We start from the raw sequence: 22,396 nt of genomic DNA, 5'->3' as shown, positions 1-22,396 counted from the left end.
TAATTGTTTATTATATTAGAGCCACAATTGTTATGTGTGTGTGTTGTGTCGGATATAAAGCTCATAATCAAATAAAAATCTACAAAATGTTATGTCATAAAACTTTGTTGTTATTGTGTTTTTTTTATTTATTTTTGTTTTATATAAAAATTTCATGACAACTATCATAAATGACAGCTATTTGTTTGTTTGCTTTTTTCACATGCATTTTATATTGAARCATACATTTAAAACACACACACACATAGAAAGATAGATAGATATAGATAACAAACAAATAATTTTATTTGGATGAAAAATTTTCTATAATAATAATAATGAAATCAATTTATCTCTAAATTGATAATTAATGAAAAAAAAGAGTGAAATAATTTTTGTATTGTTTTGAATGCTATAATATGCTTATAAATAATAATAAAAATAATAAAATAAAAAATTTACGAGAAAGCAGTTTAAGTTTAAGAGTCGAAAGGATAGGAATTTAGGACATTATGTGGGAAAACAAGTGAAAAAATGGGATCAATCTCTTCAATGATCGTTAACAGAGAGTTAAGTATTTAAGTAAAGTTTTAATTGCCAAACAAAATGTTAAGCTTTTTTCTGTAAATTTATTTAATATTATAATCATAATAATAATAATAATAACATAACTTTTCAAACAAACAAAAAAGAGTTTTTTTAGATAAACCACTTTATTTTTTGAATGAATTGAATTGATATATTTTATGTGTGTTTTTAAATGTTTTTTTTTTTAAATAATCCAAATTTTTTTCAGTGAAATTGATTGATACAACAACTCAATATTTTTTTTAAAAAAATAAGTTAAAATTTTCAAAAGTGAAATATTTTTGTCAAATTTTGTGTGAGTGTCTGATTTGAAAGTAGTACACAAATTGTTAGTTATTATTATAGAGGAGTGGATCGATATTAGACACAGAAAACCCAAATACGATATATAATGTTATAAATGGGAAAACACATCCTTAGCATTGGTATTGATCTCAATTCACTTTGAAGTACAATCCAATGTCACATACATTTTACGAGCCTATTGTATATATAAAATTATATATATATATATATACTGTATATATAGATATATAGTTTACTAGGGAATGGTATATAATATAAAGTATATATAAGTAGTGACTATGGGTATGATTTTTCTGGTATGCAGTTTTTGAGTACCCGATTGCGCAAATAGTTTGACCTGATTTTTGGTCATAAACTTTGCATTCATTTATCAAAATGGTATATAAAAACCAGAGATTTCTTTTGAGAAAAACATTGTATTTATATAAGTGTTTATTCAAACTGTTTTTAAATGTACTATAAATACAGTATAATATATTCATATGTATTAATATAATTTTAGTATTTAAAGCACATCTACAATATGTATTACATATACTGTATATTATTTGTAATCTCTTATTATTATTACTGGAAAAATAAAAACTGATATACACTTTGAAAATGTCATATTATTATTATTATTTTATCTTAAGGCTTATTAAAAATAATAGTAATAATAATAATAATAATTGCCAAATAAATACACTTGAAATAATCTGAAATAAATTATATTATAATAATATTTAGGTCTCTTATAATAATTTTTTATAATAACGATAATAATAATAAAAAAAATGAATAAATAAATTAGTATGATTTTTATTGTTATTATAAATTACATTATATTATATTTTTTTCAATAATAAATTATTTATTCGCAACTTTTCACAATAATAATTTTATGTAATCTACTAAATCAAATGAAATAAAAACAAAAACAAATTAATTTTTTATTTTATTTATTTGAAAATAAAATAATGCATTTTATAGTTGATATCTAATTTTAATTTTAATGATAATATTAAAAATAATAAGTGTTCCTTATTTTTAAATATATAGATAAATTATATAAATATAAAGCATTAAAATTCTATTAATAAATAATATATAAATTATTTAATATAATAAATGCAATAATATATTTTTTTAAAAATAATTTTTCAAATTGGATAAATGATTATACTTAAAATAAAATTGTGTCTAAATGAGTGAGTGAGTGAGTGAGTGAGTGAGTGAGTGAGTGAGTGAGTGAGTGAGTGAGTGAGTGAGTGAGTGAGTGAGTGAGTGAGTGAGTGAGTGAGTGAGTGAGTGAATCAGTGAGTGAGATGTACTGTAGAGAAGGGTATTGAATGTGGAAAACCCGGAAGTGTTTAGAGAGAAAAAAATCGATAAATCTTAGTCCGGATTGTAAGCTATGGTATGGTATGCGATGTGTTTTAACTATAAATGAAGTTATGATGTGTTTGCGCACATCCCAGTCCTCGTCAACTATACTACAGTATATAAACTGAAATACAAATGTATAGAATATACTGTTATTATTAAATAAATGAAATTATTTAGTGAATGCGTGCCATTGAATGTGAATTTTGCAAATCTCCGGTAAACTAAACTATTGACTAAATTATAAATAAAATATTGGGTTACCATTTAATTGACATCATTTTACCAGTTTTTTTTATTATTCAACTTTTTTTCATTCAATAAAGTTATATACCATTAATATTAATATTATTAATAATAATAATAAAGGTCACACCATTTATTATCATTAGGGACTTAAATATCTTGTTATCACTTTTTATTGATAGTATTTCGAGAGAGAGAGAGAGAGAGAGAGACTCATGTGATACTGTATGATATCATCATATCTTAAGTTACAAATTTTGATAGCAATAAAATTTAGGACAGTTATCACTATCACATCCAAGTGATACAGATATTAATAATATTTATTATTATTATTAATAACTAAAGAAAACACTAATAAAAAATCATATAAACAGTATATATCGCACCATTTAATTAAGTCTAATATGATATATAATTTTATAAAAAAAAGTTTATATGAATCATAAATTATGGGAATAAATAAATAAATAGATAGTTAATCAATAAACAAAATCAAACAAAATTATAAATAATAATAATAATAAAGTAATAATAACATACATTTACGCTACAAATAAAAATTAAAATAATATATATTTTTTGTCAAATTAAATATGCATAAGATTAAGATAAATTATACATGTTCAAATATTGACATCGATATAGCAGTTAAAAACAAAGTTTATGTTTATTTGTTTGTTTGTTTGTATGTTTAACCTGCAAATTGTAATTATAAGTTATAACTAAAAGTAATTTTCTTAATGTGTGTGTAATTAAATTTGGTGTCAATATTTTATGTTTATACTATTATACTATAATATGTGTAATTTATAAATATAAACATATTATTAATTAATGATAATAACTATTTTTAATGAGTTTTCACTATCTTATTAATAATCATTATAATCTTATAAACTTAATTTTTGTTTTTTTTTTTTAAAATTATATTATTAATCGATAGTTAAATTATATGTAAAGTAATAATACCCGTGAAATGTAGAGTAAAAATAATGATAATAATCTAAAATTATAATATATTTTTTATTTTTATACTTATTTTTTAAAATCAATTGAAAAATAGTTTCTTACAATTATAAATTAAATATACAGTATATATTTAAATATATATATATAATCAAAAAAAAAATCCAACGACAATTATTTATATATAATTTATATTTTAATGTTATGATTAATTAAAAAATAAAATAAGTCTCTCTTTCGTTCATCAATTTATATCAATAAATATAAAATAAAATTATGAGGAATATGTAAAAATGTAGATTTTTTATTATTTAATTAAATAACTTAACATTTATTATTATTATTTATAAACAAACTATATAATCTAACTAATTTCAAGTTTTGATTAACATTTTTAATGCAATTTACGTCAAAACTTCTAATGTTTTTTTGTGTTTTGTTTTTTTATAACTGTAAGAAAATTTCGATTATATTTTAATCAATTGGTGTTTTTTTAATAGAAATTAAATATCAATAATAATTAAAATTTAAAATCCAATCTTTTTAGTTTATATATATATATACACAATATATATACATATAAATAACAAGCATTGGTTTGAATTGTTCAAAATATTTAGTATCACCGCTAAAAACAATGATTTCAACAAAAAAAGAAAAATAATAAAAACAATTATATATAAATTTAATTATTTTGTTGTTGTTGTTGTTGTTTACGAATTGGGACCGTTAGCTATGTATAAATCACTTGTAGAAGAAGTGACCGCATTTTCCTGGTCTGCTGTCACCAGCGAATTGTTGACCGCCGAAGCATATGTTGCCACAGTTGCTTGTGATGATGAGTTAATGGTCGTAGTCATCGTCGCCGGTGGTTTCGGGCCGCCAAAGTCTGCCGCCGCTTCCGATGATGATAACACTGTTGCTGTCGATGGTTCGCAGGACGTACTCTCAGCAAATGCTTTTTATTTATTAAATTATAATTTTTTTTAAATAATTATAATTTTAAGCATATTTTTTTTGAACTACAAATTAGTATAAACACAATTACCGGTCGTTGAATGTGATGACAACGACGATTCTGTTGATGTATGTCTAGCGGTAGTGGTGTTGGTCGTGGATGTGCTTATCATTGATGAGCTAAACTCGTTAGAATTGAAATCATTATTGTTTGAAAAGCCACTAAAATCGGCCCACGAGTCGGCCTCTATGTTCGAAGACGCCGCCCCCGACGTACTGGTCGGCAATACTTGTGAACCACTCGAACTACCCTCCCAGGGGTTTGATGTTTCCATAGCTACTGGGCCACTATTTGCACTATCAGACCAGGCTATATATAGAGTATATATATTGATTATAATAAAAAAAATATTAATTACTATCTAATGGCTATTTACTAAATAATTATAAGTAAATAATTACATAATCAGATACTATGTAGCAATGTATCATTATATTAATCAATAATTTGTGTATTAATAAACATTATCATCATTGAATGTAAATGTCTTAAACAAAGGACGATATAGTATACAGTAGTAGTAATAACAACAACAACAAAATCATAGCTTACGATCACTTTGGTCGACATCCATGGGATTAAAGTATCGATTATTGGAAGAATTAAAACCAAAGGCTTCGTCGTTCAATAGAGAGACAGACTTCTTGGGCTCCGAATTCATGGTACGATTATTGAATGACTGGTCTCTATCTTCCCAGAGATCTTCTTCATCGCTACTGTTTGTGTCGATACTATCTTTTGCTCTTTCGGCGCATATTTTTTCAAACTGTAAGCTCTTGTCTTTTTGTTGCTATTGAATCGTAATATATATATATATAGAGAAAAAATGATAAATTAAACATTTAGAAAACAAAAGTTTTGAGTTTTTTTAAAAAAAGATATCAAATATTATTACCAAATGAGTGTCAAAATTAAAATTAATTCTTGTAAATGAATCAATTTGATTGCTATAAATATATATTTTTTAAAAATATATTAAAATCGCATTATTAAAATAGTAATATTATTTTTTTCGACATACGGAATGTTGTCATTCAATTCGGTGAACTCATTGGCTGAAAACGTAATCTGTTGGCAAAGATTTCTTGTCATTTGCTGCATCTGATAGTCCATAAATACCTGACAATAGATAATAATTTATAAATTTTAAGTTTAATTAAAAACTCAATTAACTGGTAATATATTTGCTATTTATATGATATAATACCTGTTGAAGTGTAGTGTCCTGTTGTCGACGAGATTCTTCATCCATCGGCATATTAGGCATTTCATTGACAAGCGGTGTGCTATGAATTTTGTTAATCTTATCTAATGTCTGATCAACAAAACTCTTCCACTTATCAAACACTTCGGCCGACAAATATTTTTGCAGACACTGGTCGTCACATTTGTCTTTAATTAGATTTGCAATAATTACTAAGTGTCCCATATATCCCGGTTTCGGTTTATAACTACTAGCATTCGGTTCTACCGATTCATTATAACTACTGTTTGTTGTATTACTATTTTTCTCGTCAAACACATCACATAATCGATCAATGAGTTGGCACTGAGTTAACAGTTGTATGACTAAAGAAGAAGATTCAATGATCGGCGTCGAAGACATTGGCTCATCACCAGCCGATTGAGTGGAACAGTTGCTATTTGAACCGGATTTACAATTATTATTATTATTGTTGTTATTTAGTATACAAGCGATTGATTGTTCAACTTGTTTGTGAAGAAAATTATTCCACTGATACTCGAAGAATAAGTTCTGCGATTAAAAAAATAAAATAAATAAACATAACGTAACCATAGATATTGATATTAAAATTATTGTTCACAAAAAATACATACAATAAGTATCGGCAATGTATTCATTTGCGCCAATTTCTCTCTGATTGACTCATCATTAGTGCTCAGAAGAGCTGTGATCAGATGAGCGACTTCGAGACGTATGGCGCCCAATGGCTTCTCAATGAGACCGACAGTGGTCTGAATTGGTTGCTGTTTCGGTGGATTCTCTAATAGGTCCGAAAACGCTTCCAATCGCGGTAGTATAGCTGCCTCTACTTGTCTAATACTTTTGGCTAATCTCTCGGTGTCCAAAGCAGTCGGTTGGCCGCAGCCGTCGACTCTGTTGGCCATTTGTTGACTAAAACATTGGGGCATTCCTTCGAATTCGGCTGAAGACTCGTTTATATTGTTCTGTGGACTCATTATGTGTTGTTGTATATTGATATTCATACTAATTGGGTATTCAAAAAAAAAAAACCATATCATAAATATAAATATCAACAAAAAATTAGACATCATTTTCATCAATCAATACCAGTGCCGTTTGTATTCAAGAAGTGATTGGATAATTGTAAGGCCACTAACAAGACTACTCTCTGTCCGACAGCTTATAATGTTGTCCAGTAGTGCGGCCACTGTATCGGTACTATAAAAAATATACATAAAATATTTTCATATATATTTCAATCATATATTTTGAAGTCAATGAAAACACAAAATAAAACAACATTTATAAATCTCTTTTAGAAGACAACATACGATTCGAGTGTATCTAAAAGCAGGTCATTGTCCACATTGTCCTGATATTGCGATTGGTGTTCACGGGTTATCTTAATTATGTCACAAATCAGTTGAGCGGCATTTATATGCTTTTGTGACGAACAATTCGTCTTAAATATGGCCAACAGTTTCGGTATCAGTTCATTATCGTGAAGCCATTTAATAATAATGTTTCTGAGATCCAAATTATCGACACTAATGATAAGCTTAAGAATCAGATCCATGACCGCCGACGTCTCAATATGAGTCAATAATAAACTAATCAAGTCTTTAGACTTTAGAAAGTCAAACACAAAATCGGTTTTCTTAACAAACAACACACCCATGACTTTACTAAAAAAGCTGGCCATCAATGGATTCAATGGGCGGTCTGTATCGATAAAGTTATACAATTTGTTGAGCATCTGGTCGTCGGCAACTAAGGCATCGGCAATGGCCATCACATCGGTGGTCAGTATCTCGCAGGCAATGTTAGCGTATTTGAATCGTAACCGTTGATCCAAAGAGACTGGCGGCTCATTTGTTATCAAATTTATCATTTCGTCAATTATTGGCGGACGAGTTAGACTGTCATCAAATAATTATTAAACAAAACAACAAATATTATTAATTGTCGTCAAAATAATAGATAATACAAAAACAATTGTATCAATAGATTTGAATAAATTATATGACAAAACAAATATCATATATAAACAAAAATTAAATGACAAGAAAAACTGTGGTGTCTTTTAAATTTAAAAACAACACAAACAATACATACAAATCAATGAGCTTCTGGGTCTGCGCTTTGCACTCTTGAAGAATATCGTCTTCATCCATAAGCTCCTGAAGAGTGACATTCTGGTCAAACAATAAAAAAAATCATTAAATAAGTCAATGGTAATGACGTTAATAATTGGGAACCGATTCATGATCGCAATTATAAATGGATGAAAACTAATTTACCTCTTTGTCGAGTATGGTTCCGATCTGTGAGACAAATCCGTTGTCAAACTGCCAGAACATTCTGCTCAAGAAGTTTGTGTGTTTGTCTGTGTGTTTCAAGCGATGGCAATCAAAAAATCAATCAATTGGTCCAACCAAATGATGGTTTGGTTTTTTTACAAAGAGTTATAGAGAGAGAGATAATGATTGTGTACAGTCATCGGATTAGTTCATTGATTGATTGATCCAAACAATCAGTTAATTAATTATTTATTTATACAGACATTACATTCAAGTTATTACTGTATTATTATTATTATTATTTAGTATGAAATCACATGAATGTCACCAATCAATGGTTCACTCAAATGGTAATGCATTCAATCAATCATTCATTCATTCAATACATACAAATAGATAGAGACGTCTAAAACATGGATGACTGTAGAGATCAAACATTTTTTGACACGTCTTCCATACAAAACGTATGCATTTAGTTATCCTATAATTTAAACTCAATAATAATTGTATTGTCATTTTGTTAGTGGGTTTAACTCAATACTATAATACCGGTAATTCAACAAAAAATAATAACTAATAACTTAACAATCAATCAGTTATTGAATATCAATTAATATTCAATCAAATAAAATAATTAAGCAAAAAAAACCAATTTATGTGCTTAAAACAAATGTGCATTATTTCATTTTTATTATAATTAAGTATTCAAATTAATCAAAAATATATAAATATAAAACGACATTAGAAATATAAAAATCAGATTTGTTTTTTTAGGTGCACTAATCATATAATAATAATGTATTCAATCAATCAATTGTAATGTATTTTTATATAATTAAATAAAAAAAATCTGAGTTTCAATTAAAAACATCGGAGAGTTTAGAACTCTTCTCCGCCCTCGTCTTCGCCGGTTTCGGTCGAATCGAGACCCACTTCTTCGTAGTCCTTCTCGAGAGCGGCCAAATCTTCGCGGGCTTCGCTGAACTCTCCCTCTTCCATACCTTCGCCGACATACCAGTGCACAAAGGCTCGCTTGGCGTACATCAAGTCGAACTTGTGGTCGAGTCGGGCCCAGGCCTCGGCAATGGCTGTCGTGTTGGACAACATGCAGACAGCACGCTGTACTTTAGCCAAATCACCGCCGGGAACAACAGTCGGTGGCTGATAGTTGATACCAACCTAACCATTACAAATAGCCGATTAGTTTAATCAATTACTTCAATTGATTCAAATCCAAATCTTACCTTAAAACCAGTTGGACACCAATCGACAAATTGAATGCTACGTTTGGTCTTAATGGCAGCGATGGCTGCATTGACATCCTTCGGCACGACATCACCTCTGTATAGGAGACAACAGGCCATGTATTTGCCGTGTCTTGGGTCGCATTTGACCATTTGGTTGGCCGGCTCGAAACATGAGTTGGTAATCTCCGAGACTGTCAGCTGCTCGTGATAAGCCTTTTCGGCTGAAATGACCGGAGCGTAGGTCACAAGTGGGAAATGGATGCGCGGGTAGGGAACCAAATTAGTCTGGAATTCGGTCAAATCGACATTCAGGGCGCCATCGAATCGAAGTGAGGCAGTAATACTCGACACAATTTGGCCGATCAGACGATTCAGATTGGTATAAGTGGGGCGTTCAATGTCCAGATTTCGGCGGCAGATGTCATAAATAGCTTCATTGTCGACCATAAAGGCACAGTCGCTGTGCTCGAGAGTGGTATGTGTGGTCAGAATACTGTTATAGGGCTCGACTACGGCAGTCGATACCTGTGGGGCCGGATATATGGCAAACTCGAGCTTTGATTTCTTTCCGTAATCAACTGACAAACGCTCCATCAATAGTGAGGTAAAACCAGATCCGGTTCCGCCACCAAATGAGTGAAAGATAAGGAAACCCTGTAAACCAGTGCATTGATCGGCCAATTTGCGTACACGATCTAAGACCAAGTCGACAATCTCTTTGCCAATTGTATAGTGACCGCGAGCGTAGTTGTTGGCGGCATCCTCTTTGCCAGTGATGAGCTGTTCCGGATGAAACAATTGACGATAGGTACCGGTGCGCACCTCATCGACAACAGTCGGCTCCAGATCGACATAGACTGCTCGGGGGACGTGTTTGCCGGCACCGGTCTCCGAGAAAAACGTATTGAACGAATCATCGCCGCCACCAATGGTCTTATCGCTGGGCATTTGACCGTCGGGTTGAATGCCGTGCTCGAGACAGTACAGCTCCCAACAGGCGTTTCCCATTTGGACGCCGGCCTGACCCACGTGTATTGAAATACATTCACGCATTTTGTCTTCAAATTAGTTGATAATTAATAATCAAAATTTAAATTGAATTGTAATTAATTGACACAAAAATGTCTCCGCAATTGAAATACAAAATTATTTAGACTTTTAGGTAACAAAAGAGTCCAAACAATTGTGTGAAACAAATAGTAAGTAAAGCGCTCAACAAATACAGTCAATCCTTATATAGAAATATATCAACCAATCACTGGACGACTACACCCTAGGACTAGAGGTCCGCATTGTTTGACAGTTTGAGTTACGCATTTCAATCGACCAATGATTGTCAAGTATTTGTTAGAGAAATTCAATTTTTGAATTTTGAATCAAAAATACACACAACGTATACATAGTTTATGCAGACCTCTAGAACAGTCTTGTATGCAGTAATAGTAGTCATCATCTAATGATTGGTCGATAGCGTGCTTTGAACTCTTGAAATATAAATGTATTACAGTTTAGACAACATTACAGTTGTAGACAAACAACACTCAAAGTCATTGGAAAAAAGTTTTTACACTCAATATTATCTAACACTGTATTACTCTATATTAGAGTCTATAATGTAATGGTATTAATATGTATAGCACTGAGTCATCATTAATACTATTTTATACACTAAACATTTTCAGAACAAACTCGGTACTTTTTTATTTATGTTACTTATGTTTTTTATGCTACATTTGATAATTATAAAAGATACCATATTGTCATGTGTTGTTTAAAAAAATGCGACATCATTTATGTAATTATATAATTATTTAATAGAGATATAGTTACACAAAAAACATATGTAATATACATAAAAAGGGCCCGAGTCTTCGGTAGATCATAATCCGTGTATATACTTCTAGTAAATGTAAAAATAATTTTATTAAAAATCAAAATAAAAATATTTTAAAATACTTTTTAAATACACTTAACGTATAAAACAAGTAAACTATAGGTATTATTAATATTAATACTAAAAAAATAACATGTTACAATTTGTTGGTTTTTTTTTATTAAAAAAAACTTCTACCCATATATAGTTTAGTTTATTTTTTTAAATATTTTATAAAAACATTGAATTTATATTTATTTTTTACAATATAATAATTTTTAAATATGACTAAACTTTGTGTTTGAACTTTTCTATTATTTATCATAAATAAATAAATAATCTATCTTGATGATAAGTTAATTAAGAGGCTGTAATAATATTTATAATAAAAATTAATCATAAAATATATTATTAAAAAATCATATTATTTGGTATTTTTTAAAAATAAATTGTTAAATGTATCGGTAATTAGTTATTATTATTATTATTATTATTATTTTTCGGGTAATAAACCTAAAGTATAACTTTATAGTACAACTACTGTACTGTACTTTATATACATACAAATACATCATAAAAATAGTGTATTTTTAATGTTTAGTATTTGACTATTAATACAGAAATTAAAGGGGAGTTCAAAAAACATGTTTTCAATATATAGTAATTATTATACAGTGTTTACATATGTGTTGACGTTATTAGTGAATAAAAAAAACACTATTTGATTGCCAAACGCAATGCAATTACAGTATTATTATTAATATATTGTGTTTACAAATATACAGTGTATTTGTCATTAAAATACAATAATTATTTATACATATAGTGACAGTCAATGTATTGAATGAATCAATTTATTAAATATATTTAATATATAATTAAATATATCTATTGTATTGTATTAAAAAAATTTATCAATCATTACATCCATTAGTTGTAAATATAATCATTTGTTTGTTTGTTTTGTGATAATCATCAGCTAAATCATCAGATAAGACAAGAGATCCAAATGGAGTGGTTGTTCGGCAAGAAGAAGACGCCCGAAGAGTTGTTACGCCAGAATCAGCGGGCGTTGAACAAAGCGGTACGCGATTTGGACAGAGAACGGACCAAAATGGAGGCACAAGAGAAGAAACTGATTGCCGACATCAAAAAGATGGCAAAAGACAATCAGATGGACGCCGTCAAGATTATGGCCAAAGATTTGGTCCGTACGCGGCGTTACGTCAAAAAATTTATACTTATGAAGGCCAACATACAGGCCATCGGTCTAAAAGTACAGACACTGAGGTCACAGAATGCTATGGCAATGGCCATGAAAGGTGTCACCCGAGCACTGCAGTCGATGAATAAACAGATGAATTTGCCGCAAATTCAGCGAATTATGCAAGAATTTGAACGTCAATCGGAGATAATGGATATGAAAGAAGAGATGATGAACGACGCCATCGACGACGTAATGGGCGATGAAGAGGACGAAGAAGAGAGTGAAGCTGTCGTCTCACAAGTGTTGGACGAGTTGGGCGTTCAACTGAATCAACAACTAAACGATTTGCCACAGGCTATCGGTTCGCTGAATCCATCGGCTAATAATGCAAAAACTCCCGTTGCTGTGACCGATGCCGACGCAGATCTTCAGGCAAGACTCGACAACTTAAGACGAGAATAGACCAACAAAAATAAAGTTTTTGACGACAAATAAATTAAAAAAACCATTATTTGTATATTTTTACATAAATTTAAAAAACAATATTTTAATTATTATGGCAATTGATTTACCATAAAATATACAGTAGTTGTTGTAATTTATTATAATTATTATTAAAAACATGATATAACTAATGCGCTAAATAAATATTTTTAATTATTAAATATTAAGATAATATATCTTTTTAATGGTTTTTTTGTTGATATTATATAAAAACAATGGAATGAATTATTATTATTATAATTAAAAGGCCGAATCAATCAGCGATTGAAGTGAAGTCGGTATCCATTTGTTGTCATTACTATTCATAATGAATAGGACTTGTCTGTCGATAAAAATGATTTGTTTACCAAATTTGTACACTTGTTTGCCTTCGTATAGACGATTGGCAATTGGCATAAACAGTATGCCTTTATCTTCAGCTCGTCGTTCGACTAATTGTCTAAAATTAATGGATGTATCGGATGATAAACTTGTTGTTGAGGAGGAAGTCTGTGATGGCGGAGGCGGCGGTGGTTTTATTGGAGCATAGAATGCATGGAAAGGTTTAACAGGAATACCAGTATTATTAGTAAAGGCACTCATTATGTCCAGAGCTCGTCTGAGACTGTCTTTAACAATCGGATGGTCAAGAAGTTGTGGCGATAGCATTGATTTCCAGCCGGTATACCATTTACTTACTTCGTCTAAATTGGCTTTATTTGTTAGCCAATTGTATAAGACATTAAGCCATCGGGGAAAGAAATTTTTATCGAGAATGGCGGCCATCATTGTTGTCGATAGCATCTCCTGCCACGACATAATCCAGTGCCAAATATCCAGACACTGTTGATGTGGATTAATAATAAGCGACTGTAAGGCCAGTTCCAACTTTGGCACAATATTTGTATTGAGAAACCCTTCCATCGAGCCATAACTGAACACACCTTTCCACGGCTCGAGAATCAATTTCGCCGAACTATCGCTGGGATGCCAATTGATCAACGCTTGGGCCAGTTTGTGGCGAATCGGATCGTAAATGTGTTCCAATGATCTGTCGGCCATCAGCGGCAGCCACGGATGTAACCACGAATGAATAGGCATTGTATCAGTTAATGGATTCCATTCATCTACTTCTTTCTGAAGCAATGGTAAAACTATTTGTTCGATAATATTGTCGAACAACCAAATCGGCTGAATAGGTTTCCACGATTCGAGAAACGCAATGATCTCATCGCACTGTCTAATGGATGACCAGTCGAGTAGACTTCGTCGGACAACAGGCATCCATAGTTCCCAAAGAATTATTTCAAAAATAGAGTCATCAGTTGTGTCCAACATTTTCTTTAACTTCATAAACATATCTATCTTTCTTGAGCCTTCACTATCTGTCAATGGTTGCCAATCTGTAAGCAATTGTCTAACCAATGGAAAGGCTGTCGGTATAATTAAGTCTTGTAAATCTAATGAATAAAATTCAACCGAATAGTCACTTCTTAACTGATCATATTTTTCAAATATCTCTTCAAATGTCAATTTATTGTCATTCAATTTAGTCGATAAATCATCGATTAATCCGTAAATAAACTCAAGATTTTTATATATTTTAGTCTCTTCTTCATTAACTTCGCTAATTCTTTCGATCTCTTCCTCTAAAGTCTTCAATCGATACGATTCTTGTCTCAATTCTTTAGTATTCTGAATAATTTCACTTTCGGTGCCGTCTTTTAGTGAATCAATCAAATCATCATTCATTTCATCTTCAAATGACGGATTTGCCGATTGACTGATCTGATGGTAACCGATAAGCACTCGTTGTTCGGGTCCCGTCATATCAATCACTTTCATCTTACTTGTCTCATTCGTATCAATCGGTTTTACCAGATTCTCAGCAATGATATCATCAGCACTTTTGACCAAATTTTTTGCCCGTTTTACCGCTCTTTCAGTTTGTTTCCATTTGTTTTCGACTTTCATCTTCTTTTGTGTTTTCAATTTGTCATCTGCTTCCTCCTCTTCGGTCATCACACGGTGCTTGTGTTCGGGTCCATAGAGACCAATAGCGCCGCTGCCTAGCCTTTGCTTGGCCTCAATCGGCGCAGCGATTCCCTGAAGATTTTTACCCAAACCTTTTCCCGGTTTGTAACCCATTTTGGCCAACAATTTGGCTCCGATTCCCTTTGTATACGACTCCCAGCGACCGAACTCGTTATCTGTTTGACCACCGAATCCAACTCCTGAAAAATATCTCTCATCTCTTGTGAAACCTTTTTTCTCGTCTCTTAAATCTTGTTTTCTTTTCAATTTTAAGCTCTCGCTGTCGTCGGCGAGCATTTCATCGACAAAAATATCATTTTTATTATCTTCACTAAACTCTTGTTTAACTTCTTCACTGATTTTCGTGGCCTTTTCAAAGTTAAGATAACTAAATGCTTTTTGTGGTTCATTACGGGTCGACTCGCGAGAACTGCCGCGACCACCACCGCGGATGTTATCATCTTTACCGTCATCGCCATCACTATCACTGGTGGCGAACACACCATAAATGGCTTCCTTCTTAAGCTGTTTTTTCGACTTTGTCTGTTGTCGACCTCTTGCACCGGCAAACTCGTTGTCGATATCCCAGTCTGTGATCCCAAACTCAATCCTACCGTCTTTCTGGTCGTCGTCAGCCATCACTGACTCACAAAATGTTGACACTGTTTGGTGTTGTATTCACTAAAGAGAGAGAAAGTCTTTGACACCACTGAAGTCAATGTAGAAGAATATGTTGACAAACGAAATGTTTTTGTTTTTATTTTTGTTTTGTTTTTTTTTTTGAATGACTTCTTCTTCTTTAGTGATGAAAACCAAAACACAAACATAGCGTTAGTGTCGAGACATGCGTTGTATTGACTCTTATATTAAAAGTATTATTATTACTGAAGACTCTGCGCGACTGATGTCGTCATCGATGACTCATTTGGTGACTCATTGGCTGAAAAAAACAGAGATTGACGTCTGTCTGGGTTTGAGATCATTGATTGTGTGTTAAAAAAGACAACAAATAATAAGACAACTGTTTTTTAGTTAAGATTAATGCGTTCTTGTGTTTTGTGAAGACAACAACACAACCATTGAAAACGTAGTGAAGAGTTCACTGAAGACAACAACAAAAATCACTTTACCAACTGATCCCAAGTGGTTTGCCAGCAGTAAGTGAATGGCAATGCCGTCACCGTTGAACACACCAACAAATGAAAGACTTCCCAATCAGTTATGGAATCTGAAGACAAATGCCGATAAAGAGATGAGTGAACTAAAACTGAGCGCACAGTCAATGGATGGAACCGATGGAAGCCATCATCTGAATCACAATAATAAGAGCACAACGATAATAACGACGACGTCTTCGCCGACTTCACACAACAACACCAATACACGCCTTCTTCTAAGTCATCACTTATCGAAAAATGGTTTGAAATCACAATAAAACTGGTAATCAATATATGTGTTAATTAAACCTATTTTTTAATTTCTTCAATAGACATATCACCGACAGAGAGAAGCCATACGAATATCCCATCGCGATTGGGTCTCAATCTGAATCTTGGTGGTGGTGGTGGTGGTGACACAGCCTGTCATCTGCAGAGCCGCAAAAAGATTACCATAGATTTTGGATCCAATGCTTTGCCAATATCAGAATGCGAAGAGATTGACGAAACGGTTCCGCTGGAAAAACAAGGGTATGTGTTAATATTGACCATCGGATTGATTAATTGAATCCTAATTGACGATGTCTTTGACTAAGACTAGTAACTAATTGACTGTTTGTTTGTCTGTCTATTTTTACAGTTGGTTTCACGGCTACATCAGCCGAACCGATGCGGAAAATGTGTTGCGCGCCACCCGACCGGGCAGTTATCTGGTCCGCCGGTGTCTGAGCTCTAAACAACACTATCTACTGTCGCTTAAGTGTGTCAGAGGTTTTATGCACATCAAGATTGTCGAACAGAGCGACGGCACCCATACATTGGGCGCCAATCATACCATGTCTTTCACAAGTATACCCTATCTTATCAATCATTATAGCCGTAATCGGCTGCCAATCCGTGGCGCCGAACATATGGCTCTATTATATCCAGTTATCGATCAATTGCTCTAAAAAAATAATAATATTTAACGACAATATATTAATGATATTTAAAGACGTCAGACAAACAAAAATGATATATTTTTTTTCTCTTTGAAAATACAATTACAATTGTATACACAAAAAAGTCATTCATTTAATCGACAATTTAATTGAGAGTTTAATAATTTATTTTTTTCAATCATTATTATTATAATTGAAGATAACGTACAATATTTTTAACGAAATTATTATATCATTTATTATTAGTATATAAAGCTATGACTTTTTTTTAAAGCACAAGTCATAAGTCTAGCCTTTTTACTTTAAGATCGAGTAACCAATGATTTTGATACAAAATAATTATTAAAATACCCGATTATTTAGTCAGTTTATCGGCCGTTCTGACCGTAACGGACTGGCCATTAGTTTTTTATCCAGTAATCCCGTGATGATGTTATATACAGTATATATGTTTACTTATTATTAATTTATTAATTGATTGAAATCAAGACTCAAATTACTATCAATTTATATTAAGTCATGGATTTCCTAAATGTTTTTGAATCCCTAATTGTTTTTAATTTTTATAAATTTATTGAAATTTTTAATGGTTTATATGCCGGTGTATAGATATATATATATATATATATATTAATATATAATGTTTTTTGGTACAAATAAGATCAAACCTATTGTGTTAAATAATTAGATTAATTTTCCTTAAATTTCTAAACCATTAGTTTAAATAATATAATTTATTATTATATTGTATTGTATATTATATAGTTGTAATTTGCTTGTTGTTATAAATTAGTTTCATTAGTGTTATAAATGTATTGATTTAAAAAAAATAATAATGTCGATATATAGTTAGTGTTTATATTTACCTAATAGTTAATAATATAATTTATATATAGAAAATGTAATTTTATAATATAAATTGATGTCAATTTTGTTTCTCAACATTGCATCGATATCAAATGTGATTATTATTATTATTATTAAAAATATATGTTATAATGACAATAATTTATTTAATCTGTAAATATTTGATATTCAATATAATTTATTAAAAAAATACTTTTTTCCAAAATTTGTGTTAAAAATTTTATTATTGTAAAGTATATAAAAATTTTAAAAAATAAATATCAAATAAATTAAACCTATAGTATTAATGCCTATATATGTAATTCATTACTATAACTAATTGAATGTTTTATTTACTTTTTTATGTTTTTCATTGATTATGTTGAGTTAGTTAACGTTTAATTTACTTTTATAAAAAAAATTTGATTTAATCAATAAACTTAGGTAAATATTAAAATCCAATCAATCAAACAAACAATTATCCAAAAAAGCAACTTTTATTACCATATATGTACACAAAAGTATATATTTACACAATTAATCTTCAAATAAAAATTAATTTCATTAAAATTATAATAATATTAAGTAATTAATGTATATATAATCGGATGAAAAATTCTTTATAATAGCCCTCCCATTCAATTCATTAGTTAAGATCCATAATCCCGATGATGACCCATAAAAATGTTGATTTTGTTTTCATACATGACTTACGGTACGGTAGTTTTTTTCTGCTTAAACATCCAATGCTAACGACACACACACCCAATCAAATGTATTGAGTATTTGTTTTATTTTGATTGAAATTTATTGATAAACGCGAAGAAATTATTTCTTATCGATTCTGTGGTACTGTTTGCTTGTGTTTTTGAGTGCGAATTAACTGTGGCTTAGAGACAGTCAGTGGTTTCATATCATATCATATTCATGGCTATCGATGCTATATCTTAACAATTATTTTTTTTAAAAAGGTTTCGACTCGGAATTGGTCACAAAATACACAGATTAATGAAAAGCATAGATTATATATGAGATAATTATATGGCATTTAAATTTGGATCTATAAAGACAACTGAGTTTTTCATGAGTCGGGTTTTGTTTCCCGTATTAAAACCGCATTTTGCGAGGCTTTACAATCAATGAGGGAATCGGTCTGATATGTTATCTCAAACTGTGACAAAAACTGTCGACACTCGTCTATGGTGTCAATAGAAAGCTCTTGCATTAGAAACGACACGGTTATTGTGGGCCGATATCTGAATTATTTATAGATTTCATAATTAGATTATTCAATTCATTACATCAATTAAAATCAATCAATTACTGGTAAATGTTTTTTATATGTTTGCATTCATTTACTATCATTTTTTTGTTGTTGTTGTAATAGTATCAATACTTACCATCCAAATCATTCAACACAATAAGTTTTTTTTATATAAATTATATTAGTTTTTATGTAAAGGGAAAGGGATGTAAAAAATAAAATAAAAACAGATACTAATTGGGGATAAACGTAGTTATGTAATAAACTTATAACAAATACATACGACTTTATCATCGCTTTTAACGCTTGTTTGCGCTGTCTTAAGATAAACCAATCCATAATAGATTTGGACATTTTAGGCGCGGATTGGTATAGTTTCATAAGCTTATGATAATTACTTAAATTCCATGCACTTCGCACATGGAGTGCATGTGATATTACCTCGTCTTTTAGGTCATCTCTACTCATATTACGTACCAATAGTTGTAAATCTGTTATTAAATTAAATAATAATAATTAATAGAAAAATAGTTAATAAATCATAAAATTAAATATATATATATAATTATCTATCTATTAAGTTAAGTACATACCCGACTGATTTTGCATAGCAATGTAATAGAGTAGAAGATAACCGGTAAACTCTGGCCGATTGATACTATCAATGCTCTCATACAGAACTTTTAGTTGACTTTGACATTGATTGAACTCTTCGCGATCACCCTAAACAACGACAAAGATTTAAGATATAAAAACAATTAAATATTTAGTAAATTTGTATTTTAAAAATAACAAACCTTTTCTAACGCAATCAGTGCATGACTTTCGTAGACCTCAACGGTAAACTCATCGCGAATACACTGAACGGTAATGTCTTGTCTGATGGACTTCATTTGACAGCAGGCGTAGTAATAGTCGTGATTATCGTTCCAATGATTCTTCACCATTACCAGCGACTTCTTCAATACGTGAACGGGCCTAACTGTGGAAGGATCGGGTGCCGATGTTAGCCTAAGGTATTGTTTTTCGAGATCAAGACACGTGCCAACAATGGCACCAGAAGTGCTAAAATCAAATGTCATGTCGTCGGACATGTTATTGTTATTAGAAGAAGAAGTAGTAGGAAAGGGATTGCCGTATGAATCGGAATATGACTTTTTGGTCTTATTCTGACTGTTAGCTTCAAAGCGGGCCTTTCGTAAAGCCATTCGCTCTGGTAATACAGGCATTTGAGGAATGGCTGTACTGGCGGTCTGTATATTATTGTTATTAATCTTATTATTAACGGTATTATTATTGTTGAAGTTGTTATTATTATTCTTATTTCTCCCTTTGCCTCCTCTCTTACGTCTCTTTTTAGGAGTCGTTTCATTTGTCATACCATTAGTTTTATTATTATTATTATTATTATTCTGCAATCTATTCTGATTTTGTTTACCACCGAATGGTATGTAATCAGATGTAGGACTCAAGTCGGGTGACGAAGATTTTTGGTAATTATTACTAAATAAATAGAAAGATAAAAAACATTAATAAGTTTTGAGTCAATAACTACATTATCTGTAACACAACAAACCTCTTTGATTTCTTTCGTTTTTCTCTATACTTATTATTTGGTGAATAATCGTAATCATCAGTTGATGGTGACGAAGAACTACTCCTACTTCTACTACTTGTCTTACGCTTTCGATCAAACTCTTTCTCTCTATTATTGTACTTATCCTTTGTAGTGGTAGTAACTGACTGACTCAATGGTCGGCTGCTATTATCTAAAATCGATGGTTTATTATTGGGTGTCAATGAGAGCATCGGTAACGGCTCTTTGGACCAGTCTTTGGTAAAGAGAGAGCCCTCGTTATGTGCTTTGGTTAGCTTTCCCTTCAATATAATCTCAATCCTATCCTTATCTATTTCGTTAAAACAGGCAGAAAAGGCTCGGTTAACATATTCCCTAAGACTTTCGGGCCACTGATCGGGTGGCATATCATTGGCAGATATCGACTTGTTTTTAGACTGTTTGCTATTGTTTTGCGTTTCATTTATCTTCTGCTGTTGTTGTCGTTTCTCGTCAAACGAATTGCTGCTCTGCTGTTGTTTGGCTGCAAATGAGCTGTTGATCATTGGTTTACTATAAGGAGTCGTTGACTTCGATAATTGAAAACGAATCCCAGTGTTTGCCGTAGAAGAACTCTGCGAAGAAGCCGTCGGCGCAACTGTTTCAACAGTCTCGCTCTTCGGCTGCTTCGCTGGATCGCTACTGACGACAACAGTGGAACCGTTGGCCGAAGAATAAGATACTGAATGGGATACTGGAGGTGGTGGTGGAGGCGGAGGTATCGATGAAGTGTTCGAGACTTTCATAGTATTTATGGTTTGATTGGTAGACATAGTTTGGTTGGCATATGTTTGGCGAACACCAGTAGATTCGGGTGCAATATAGGGGTAAGAATTAGATACCATGTATGACGTCAGTGGCGGCCACTGACCGGTTGTAACGGACTGAGGTGTTTGCGGAGATATAAAACTCGTATAATTGTTGCCATATCTGTCCACAAATAGTATCAAATATTATAGACTTTAATCATATTATAATTATATATCGCCGAAGACTTACCCGTACGGCGAACCATAAGCATAGTTGTAGTTATAGGGAAGCGATGTCTGAGACGTGTGTTGTTGTTGTTGCTGTTGACCACCTCCTCCACCACCTATAACTGGCGACCTCTGAGGCACCACTCGTGCCAACGATTGTCTGGCCTTAGCCCAGGCCTCCGGTTCAGCGCTTTCGTGACTACTCATCATCTGTATTACCATTCGAGTGAATCAACGGAGAAAAAAACCTGTAAACTGAAGAACAAATAGATTAAGAGTGTCTTCAATTGTTGTCATCAACCAGTCATCTGAAGATATAGCTAAACAAAACTTACCTAAAAAAGTGTTAAATTAATTAAAAAAATAATAAAATAATGCAAACAATTATTTGATTGTTTTTGAAAATATAATTTAAGCAATTGTTTTAAAACAAATTAAATTGATGTCAATTTTTTTGATGATAATAATTGATAATTAAATTAAAATAACTGTCAGTTTAAGTAAATATATATAAAATTAAGTTAATTATAGTAATCATTGTTTAGTTTGTGTTAAACATTAACATAACGTATGAATAAAATACAAATGTCTGACAAATTTTATTGTTATTTATCACTCAAAACCAAACCATACATTGCTATCATGTGCTGCTCTCTCTCTCACAACAATTATAATACAGTGTGGAAAAGTATAGACACTTTTATTTAAAATTTATAATATTGTAGTAAAGTTTACTAAGCTTTATGTGCAAACATTTGCACTCATAGTTCGACT

General features: G+C 31.3%; 6 protein-coding genes across 8 annotated transcripts; 2 read left to right on the top strand and 4 right to left on the bottom strand.

Moving 5' to 3' along the window:
- Positions 1–4,003: 4,003 nt before the first annotated feature.
- On the bottom strand, positions 4,004–8,360 carry LOC128957612 (serine/threonine-protein phosphatase 6 regulatory subunit 3-like). Its single transcript, XM_054303410.1, has 11 exons — positions 7,979–8,360; positions 7,794–7,873; positions 7,010–7,597; positions 6,786–6,896; positions 6,311–6,701; positions 5,679–6,227; positions 5,493–5,590; positions 5,367–5,418; positions 5,024–5,261; positions 4,502–4,780; positions 4,004–4,411 (listed from the first exon to the last, which is right to left on the bottom strand). The coding sequence occupies exons 1-11, from the start codon at positions 8,036–8,038 to the stop codon at positions 4,167–4,169; spliced, it is 2,691 nt and encodes an 896-aa protein (XP_054159385.1). The 5' UTR covers positions 8,039–8,360; the 3' UTR covers positions 4,004–4,166.
- Positions 8,361–8,667: 307 nt separating this feature from the next.
- On the bottom strand, positions 8,668–10,512 carry LOC128957622 (tubulin alpha chain-like). The gene is made up of 2 exons (XM_054303422.1): positions 9,223–10,512; positions 8,668–9,157 (listed from the first exon to the last, which is right to left on the bottom strand). Exons 1-2 carry the CDS (start codon positions 10,276–10,278, stop codon positions 8,858–8,860), a joined length of 1,356 nt encoding a protein of 451 aa, XP_054159397.1. The 5' UTR covers positions 10,279–10,512; the 3' UTR covers positions 8,668–8,857.
- A 1,373-nt stretch (positions 10,513–11,885) lies between these two features.
- LOC128957630 (charged multivesicular body protein 2a-like) lies at positions 11,886–12,964 on the top strand. The gene has a single exon (XM_054303431.1). It carries the CDS (start codon positions 12,108–12,110, stop codon positions 12,765–12,767), a length of 660 nt encoding a protein of 219 aa, XP_054159406.1. The 5' UTR covers positions 11,886–12,107; the 3' UTR covers positions 12,768–12,964.
- A 64-nt stretch (positions 12,965–13,028) lies between these two features.
- Positions 13,029–15,695, bottom strand: LOC128957613 (tuftelin-interacting protein 11-like). The gene has a single exon (XM_054303411.1). The coding sequence runs from the start codon at positions 15,459–15,461 to the stop codon at positions 13,050–13,052; it is 2,412 nt and encodes an 803-aa protein (XP_054159386.1). The 5' UTR covers positions 15,462–15,695; the 3' UTR covers positions 13,029–13,049.
- Positions 15,696–15,705: 10 nt separating this feature from the next.
- On the top strand, positions 15,706–17,106 carry LOC128957629 (SH2 domain-containing adapter protein F-like). The gene is made up of 3 exons (XM_054303430.1): positions 15,706–16,240; positions 16,312–16,510; positions 16,620–17,106. Exons 1-3 carry the CDS (start codon positions 15,988–15,990, stop codon positions 16,927–16,929), a joined length of 762 nt encoding a protein of 253 aa, XP_054159405.1. The 5' UTR covers positions 15,706–15,987; the 3' UTR covers positions 16,930–17,106.
- A 1,292-nt stretch (positions 17,107–18,398) lies between these two features.
- Positions 18,399–22,248, bottom strand: LOC128957614 (leukocyte receptor cluster member 8 homolog). Of its 3 annotated transcripts, none has more exons than XM_054303413.1 (7): positions 21,958–22,248; positions 21,645–21,877; positions 20,607–21,575; positions 19,828–20,533; positions 19,624–19,753; positions 19,314–19,521; positions 18,399–19,022 (listed from the first exon to the last, which is right to left on the bottom strand). In XM_054303413.1, the coding sequence occupies exons 2-7, from the start codon at positions 21,842–21,844 to the stop codon at positions 18,848–18,850; spliced, it is 2,388 nt and encodes a 795-aa protein (XP_054159388.1). In that variant the 5' UTR covers positions 21,845–21,877; positions 21,958–22,248; the 3' UTR covers positions 18,399–18,847. The 3 variants fall into 3 exon arrangements, with proteins under 3 accessions (XP_054159388.1, XP_054159389.1, XP_054159387.1); XM_054303414.1 differs by having other exon boundaries at positions 21,645–21,870; XM_054303412.1 differs by lacking the exon at positions 21,958–22,248 and having other exon boundaries at positions 21,645–21,899.
- Positions 22,249–22,396: the final 148 nt, after the last annotated feature.

Source organism: Oppia nitens, unplaced genomic scaffold (genome assembly GCF_028296485.1).
Source record: "Oppia nitens isolate AA-2021 unplaced genomic scaffold, nextdenovo-longstitch-racon4-pilon3 scaffold3_pilon_pilon_pilon, whole genome shotgun sequence".
Lineage (NCBI taxonomy): Eukaryota > Metazoa > Arthropoda > Arachnida > Sarcoptiformes > Oppiidae > Oppia > Oppia nitens.
This window is presented reverse-complemented; position numbering and strand designations above follow the sequence as displayed.

Coding starts and splice junctions, on each gene's coding strand:
- LOC128957629 (XM_054303430.1), top strand. CDS start 15,988: ATGGCAATGCCGTCACCGTTGAACACACCAACAAATGAAAGACTTCCC. Junction 16,241..16,311: donor TCATCACTTATCGAAAAATG/GTTTGAAATCAC, acceptor TTTCTTCAATAG/ACATATCACCGACAGAGAGA. Junction 16,511..16,619: donor GTTCCGCTGGAAAAACAAGG/GTATGTGTTAAT, acceptor CTATTTTTACAG/TTGGTTTCACGGCTACATCA.
- LOC128957613 (XM_054303411.1), bottom strand. CDS start 15,461: ATGGCTGACGACGACCAGAAAGACGGTAGGATTGAGTTTGGGATCACA.
- LOC128957630 (XM_054303431.1), top strand. CDS start 12,108: ATGGAGTGGTTGTTCGGCAAGAAGAAGACGCCCGAAGAGTTGTTACGC.
- LOC128957622 (XM_054303422.1), bottom strand. CDS start 10,278: ATGCGTGAATGTATTTCAATACACGTGGGTCAGGCCGGCGTCCAAATG. Junction 9,158..9,222: donor GGTGTCCAACTGGTTTTAAG/GTAAGATTTGGA, acceptor TGTAATGGTTAG/GTTGGTATCAACTATCAGCC.
- LOC128957612 (XM_054303410.1), bottom strand. CDS start 8,038: ATGTTCTGGCAGTTTGACAACGGATTTGTCTCACAGATCGGAACCATA. Junction 7,598..7,793: donor ACCCAGAAGCTCATTGATTT/GTATGTATTGTT, acceptor ATTTGATGACAG/TCTAACTCGTCCGCCAATAA. Junction 5,419..5,492: donor GAATTGAATGACAACATTCC/GTATGTCGAAAA, acceptor ATATATTTATAG/CAATCAAATTGATTCATTTA.
- LOC128957614 (XM_054303413.1), bottom strand. CDS start 21,844: ATGGTAATACAGATGATGAGTAGTCACGAAAGCGCTGAACCGGAGGCC. Junction 19,754..19,827: donor CACTGATTGCGTTAGAAAAG/GTTTGTTATTTT, acceptor GTCGTTGTTTAG/GGTGATCGCGAAGAGTTCAA. Junction 19,023..19,313: donor TTAAAAGCGATGATAAAGTC/GTATGTATTTGT, acceptor TAAATAATTCAG/ATATCGGCCCACAATAACCG.